Consider the following 6,212-nt stretch of genomic DNA (forward strand, 5'->3'; position numbering starts at 1 on the left):
CGTTTTACTTTTTTAAGATACGTACAACATATCTTCCTTATGTAACTTACTTTTTTACAATCGAGTGACTAATTGATTACATTTTACGCAAGTTCAGGGGAACTAACTAAACATTTTATAATAATTCAAGGGGCTATCAGAACATTTTGAAAGTTCAGGAAGTGAGGAAGCAAATAATGTATTAAGCCTAAATATAAATACTGAAAACATAAACGAATGCACTCTTATATTAAATGCTTACAGGAATCCCCAAAACTGAATAATTATTTAGTGTTGGGCGTTGGAATGCTATAAAATACAAACTTCAACTGTTAATTAAAGGCCTAATACACAAATAACATAATCCTCTGAATTTGTCCAAATGTTGCAACTGCTCCCTCCAACTTTCATTTGTAACAATTTACCTCTTAAACTTGTCCAATTGTACTATGTTTCTTCAATTGCAGTCAATGTCAGTAATTTGGGGTTATGTTTTACAATTGGATAAGTTTGAGGGGTTATGTTTTACAATTGGACAAATTTGAAGTGTATGTTGTTACAATTGAAAGTTCGGGAGGATAGTTGCAATATTTAGACAAGTTTAGGGGGTTATTTGTGTATCAGGCCTTAATTAAAAATCTAAACTTCAAATACAGGACAATTGCTTGGCTTTTTATATTCCTATTCGTGGAGACGTTTGAGTTTCTCCATCTACTTGGTTGGTTTGTGATTATGGGTATAAGCTAATTTCTTCCCCAACTTCATTGCTTATTATTGTTTTTTCACTACAAGAAAAAACACTATCACCGACGCAATGGACCGACATAATTTTTTGTGTAGGAACCACCGACAGAACACCGACAAAAATATGGGTCGGAATTCACCTACACATTCTTAGAATGTGTAGGAGATTTTTGGGGGAATTACTCCGGCCCCAATTACCGACACCTTTAGTAGGTGATTCTTATTGTCGGTCATGTCACCAACATGTGAGATTACTCACCGACAATTAAATGTGTAGGAGCCTAAATTATAATATATATATATATTAACAAAATAAAAAAAATCTTTAAGAAAAAACAGAATAACAAAACACAATAAAATAAGAGTATATATAGTAGATTTTAAGGAACCTTCTCTTAACCCTAATTTCCGCCTCTCCCCCGATAACAACAAATACCTAAATCTTCTCCTCGCTACTATCATGATCGGCGCCGATTCTCCAAGATAACCTTCCTCAGAGTGGCTTCGCACCTGTCTATTGAAATGGAGGGTTCCTACAAAGAGATCCACCGCCATAGCCATCTTCCTTTCTGCTTTTGGTGCTTTCTCGTATGCTATGTATGATGTATCAAGTGGGTAAGGGAAACAAGATCTGCAGGTATAGTTTAGCGTTTTTAATTTTTCAGGATTTTTCCCTGTAGTATGTTCTTATCTCCATTTTATTCAGTTTATGTTGATGGTTTTAGCATTTGGATTTCGATTTAGCTTTGAATCCTTGTTTATCTAATTCTGATTTGGTTTTCGGACAACTATTCTCGCTTGTTGCTATTATTGTTTTTGTTGGGGAGGTAATTTCCTTTTTATTTGTTCTGCATTTTGCACTTGATTTGTTTGTGTTACTTTGTTGTCAACTGTTTTATGATCTGTAGTTTTGCTTTTTGGTTTCCTGTTTGTATGTGATTGTGTTTTATTGTTGTTTTATCATGTCCATCTAAGATGCTCTGCCTCGGTCATTATTTATTTGAATGATAACCTGGGATTGTATGATAATAGGAAATTTAAGAAAAGTTCCTACTGATATTCCTTGTGCACATGGAGAAAGCTATTATAATCCACACATTCCAACTAAAGGCATTAAGTGATCAAAGATTAGTTGAAGAAAGTGATGGTGCTGCTGTGATGTTTATTGAAGAGTTAAATTCCTCATATTGTTGTGAATAATAATGGTGGTTACAACTATGATTGAACTGATCTAACTATTAATTGCTCTTATCTTTGGAGAAATTATTCAATTGATTTCTTTTGTCTTTTGTATCTTTTTTTTGGCTGAATTAAAATTAACCCCTAGACTATACTTAAAAACTCAATTAGATGCCCATGCTTTACAAATGGTTAATTGAGTCCTTAACCTATTCTAAATTAGCAAGATATATTCTTTTCATTTTTTTCTATTTATAACTATATTTAGCTTAATAATATGTAAACTGCTCTAATAGTGTAACTGATGTTTGAAGTTAGCATCTTAGACTGTTATAGATAGGTGTGCTCACTGTTATTAAACTCGTATCTCGTCGAAGTGGCTAGGTTACATATTGATAATGAATTTATGCCAAATATCTTCATGGTTCTTTATCACCATTCAACATGCCTCATCTTTCTACTTCTTTACTCATGATATCAAGGTTCATCTACTGCTGCTTCACTCATTTTGATGTTTAATTACTATCGATGGGCTCGAACTATAGAAGCTGTTTGTGACATTAGAATGTATTTCGGAGGACTAGTGCAAATGACTACCCATTGTGAATTTTCAGGCCTACGATGCTTCAAGAGTGCAGTTATCTGAGGTGAATACTCATGATGTTAATGGTATGTCCATTTACAGTGTGGATTCAAAGACTGTTGGTTACTTAAATCAATTTATTACAAGTTTGATTTTAGTGTTAGTAGTTGCATTTCCTGTAAATACGATTGCTTTGTATCAAATTCTTAGTTTTTTTTTGTAATATATATATATATATATATATATATACATACATACATACATACATGAGTTCCATTCAATCCAAATAAATAGACCAAAAAGAAAATATAAAAATGATTTGGAATATAATTTACAATCTCCGACCGAATCTCCGACGCAATCTCCTGTTTGTAAATTATTAAATTAATATTAAAAAAATAAATGACCGACACATGTGAGTCGGTGAGGTTGTCGGAATGTCCGATTGAAATCACCTACTAAAGGGCGTCGGCATTTCCGACACAATGCTCCGACTGAAAATTGTGTCCGTGATTTTTTTGTGTCGGTAAAAAACTGTCGCAGCTGTTTACCTACGAGGTCAACGCCGATACATCAATATTTGTCGGTCTTCCGTCGGTGATCACGATCACCGACGCAAATTAGGCAATCACCGATAGATATTTTTGTCGGTAATAGCATTTTTTCTTGTAGTGTTTTATGTTAGAATCTAGAAAGAAATTACAATTAGAGAGATGGAAGATGATCCTTCTGCAAGTATTTCTTTGGACCAACAGAAGATATCACTACGTTTGGAAGCTCAAAGAGAAGAAATCGAGAGGCAACAAAGCCTACTCGAAGAACGAAAGCTTCAAATTGAAAATGTGTTGAAAATCCTTCATTATCAAAAGGAAATGGTAAAACTTTCTATTCTTTCACATATATAGTTGCTTCTGATTTAAATGTTAAAATTTGCTGATTTGCTTCTGTTTTCACATAGTTGGTTCAGATTTCACATAGGTGGGGGTGGGTTGAGGGTTTTCTTTTGTCTTTAATATAATTTTTCTTTGTTTAATGTAAGTGCATTGCGCACAACTTTAAGAAAAAAGTATATCTGTTAAAATGTGCTAATATATTCATTCTTTTAGAATAAGATGACAATTGTGGCCCATGGAGGATGGCTGAAGAACAAAAGGTTATTATTTCATTCATTTCTTTGAAAATGTTCAGTTTTTTCTAATTCTTGAATCTTTTTCTAACCAAAACTGATAATACTCTGGTAGAGAGAAAAAGAGAAACTCCGTCAGGAAATTCTTGATCTAGAGAAGAAACTTTACGATGGACAACCATTAGAGTTAAAGATGAAGGTTGAGATTGAAGAAATGAAAGGGGAATTACAAGTAATGCAGCAGATGAAAGAAGAAAAAGACATGGAGATGAAGAAAAAGATGGATGCAATACAGAAACAATTAGAGAAAAAAGTAGAAGAAGTAGATAAGTTAGATTCTCTTAATCAAACTCTTATTGTCAAGGAGCTTATGACTAACAACCAGTTGCAAGATGCACGTAAGGAATTAATAACGGTAAGTGCTACAACCGTCTTCTATCATATGCATGTTTAAGCTTTTGTTTGGGAGCTTGGAGGTTAATAGAGGTGAGAGTTAAAGGAGGTAATGGAAAGAGAAGGGAAGTGATGGAAATGAAAGTTAAAAATTAACTTTGTTTTGAGTTTATAGAATGTAGTGAGTTTAAATATGGAGAGGAAAGAAAGTTAAGTTTACTCTGCATAGGCAACATTTTTTAAAGAACTTTACGTTACTCTCATTAACCCCTAGTTTGGAGGTTAGAGTTTGGAAGTTAGAGAAATTAAACATTTAACTTCAATTACCTTCATTTACTCTCAAAAAACAACTCTCAAACAAGGTTAACTTAATATTTAACCTTCCATTTACTTCCATTAACCCCCTCCCAAACAATGGCTTAAGGATGTCTACCTTATGTAACATGATTAATCCTCTATTGATACAGGACTAATAGGATGTTTTCTAGGCTATTTTACGAAGGTTATGTTTTAGAAATAATGTTTCTTGTGTTCGTTTCTGTATCCTTGTACGTGGCAGCATAATTGTTTTGCTGAAATCTAATTGTTTTTGTGAAAACAGGGATTAAGTGAAAATAGCGGTGCTAGTATTGGTGTGAAGAAAATGGGCGAGCTTGATAGTAGACCCTTCCATGCTGCAGCTAAGAGAAAATTTTCTGCTATAGAAGCTGATACGAAAGCAGCAGAATTATGTTCATTATGGGATGAATATCTGCGAGACCCTAACTGGCACCCGTTTAAAGTCATTCAAAAGGAGGGCCGTTGTGAGGTAATTAACTTCCCATATTCTTCACTTTGTAATCATCGCTCTCAAGTTCTAACAAAACAACATGATTTACACGTATGATTTGTCACGATTATCATTTTTATTGCATTCATATATGTATAATAATATGATAAGACAACCCATTTTGACCCTCAAAATTTGTTGTTTTAGTGATATTATAGTCTATTATCTCAAATATTTTGTGTTACCAATGGTTTCTATTTTTCTTCATCGTGACTTGCACTTATTTTTGGTTGTAGGAGATACTTAATGAAGATGATGAAAGACTGAAAGAATTGAAAAGTGAACTTGGTGAAGAAGTTTACGATGCTGTCACCACAAGTTTGAAAGAAATTAATGAGTACAACCCAAGTGGAAGGTACTTGGTCAAGGAAATTTGGAATATAAAGCAGAATCGAAAGGCGACAGTGAAAGAGGGAGTAACACATATACTCAAGCAATTGACCAAAATTAAGAGATCTTGAATACCAAGGAAAACTGAAATCTAAAAAAGTTGGTTAGTCTAGTTTTTGTTAATGAATCTAATTGCATATTATATCATATTGCTGCTCCATTCATTTATATCATTTTATAGATACTTGTTGCTTTGTTAATGAGACTTGTAACAAAGGTGATTTCCAATTTCAACACTTGTTTAATTAGACTTTTAACTCGGGATTTCTAATTTAAACGTACACTCTTATTATATAGAGTTCTGAGAAAGAAGATTAACTAACCCAAGTGAATGGTTAACTAACCCGAAAGATAATTAGTTAAGGCTAGCTGACTTAAACTCTAATGATTGGAGGTTAGGTTGATTTCCTGCAGAAGAAAACTGTTAATAAATGCCAGTTATAGAAATACATGTGTCATGTTCTCTAGACTGGGGGATTTGGTGAAGAGGTCAACAAGCTATTCAGAAACAGTGATGTAGGATGTGTAAATCAATGTCCACATGTTTAGTTTTATTATGAGATATGAGATTTTGTGCTAAGACAATAGCAAACTTGTTATCACAATGCATAAGGATTGGAAGTTTGATATGACATTCAAGCTCGGTATAGGAGCCATTGACAATATTTTGTTTATCTGTCTTCCAAAAGACAAGGGCATAAATTAGAAAAATGCAGAAACTAGTTATAGAACTAGGATAAAAGAGACCAGAACTAGGATTGAGAGAGTACACCATCCGTACGCCTGGTTAATTAAGAAGTGTCAGGAGCTACGTTTGAGATGTTAGGAGGTTAGGTTGGTTCATGTGTTTAGAGAAGGTAATAAGGCCGCTAACTGGATGGTGAACTTCGCAGGATCTTCTTCTTTAGATTGTCACGAGTGTGATGTGGATATTCTGAATGCGGATCGGTTTGGACATTCCACACATGGAATATCAACTTTTAATTTTC

General features: G+C 33.7%; 1 protein-coding gene across 4 annotated transcripts; it reads left to right on the forward strand.

Annotated features, from left to right (window-relative positions):
- The first annotated feature begins 1,074 nt into the window (after positions 1 to 1,074).
- Positions 1,075 to 5,451, forward strand: LOC136232202 (factor of DNA methylation 4-like). Of its 4 annotated transcripts, none has more exons than XM_066021245.1 (7): positions 1,075 to 1,360; positions 2,517 to 2,571; positions 3,158 to 3,360; positions 3,592 to 3,638; positions 3,727 to 4,026; positions 4,606 to 4,812; positions 5,070 to 5,451. In XM_066021245.1, the coding sequence occupies exons 4-7, from the start codon at positions 3,621 to 3,623 to the stop codon at positions 5,292 to 5,294; spliced, it is 750 nt and encodes a 249-aa protein (XP_065877317.1). In that variant the 5' UTR covers positions 1,075 to 1,360; positions 2,517 to 2,571; positions 3,158 to 3,360; positions 3,592 to 3,620; the 3' UTR covers positions 5,295 to 5,451. The 4 variants fall into 4 exon arrangements, with proteins under 4 accessions (XP_065877317.1, XP_065877318.1, XP_065877319.1 ...); XM_066021246.1 differs by having other exon boundaries at positions 3,241 to 3,360; XM_066021247.1 differs by having other exon boundaries at positions 1,075 to 2,571; positions 3,241 to 3,360.
- Positions 5,452 to 6,212: the final 761 nt, after the last annotated feature.

Source organism: Euphorbia lathyris, chromosome 6 (genome assembly GCF_963576675.1).
Source record: "Euphorbia lathyris chromosome 6, ddEupLath1.1, whole genome shotgun sequence".
NCBI lineage: Eukaryota > Viridiplantae > Streptophyta > Magnoliopsida > Malpighiales > Euphorbiaceae > Euphorbia > Euphorbia lathyris.

Bases quoted from the DNA above. Each gene is read 5' to 3' on its own strand.
- LOC136232202 (XM_066021247.1), top strand. The intron at 4,027-4,605 runs GTAAGTGCTACA...TTGTGAAAACAG, and splicing joins CACGTAAGGAATTAATAACG to GGATTAAGTGAAAATAGCGG. The intron at 4,813-5,069 runs GTAATTAACTTC...TTTTGGTTGTAG, and splicing joins AAAAGGAGGGCCGTTGTGAG to GAGATACTTAATGAAGATGA.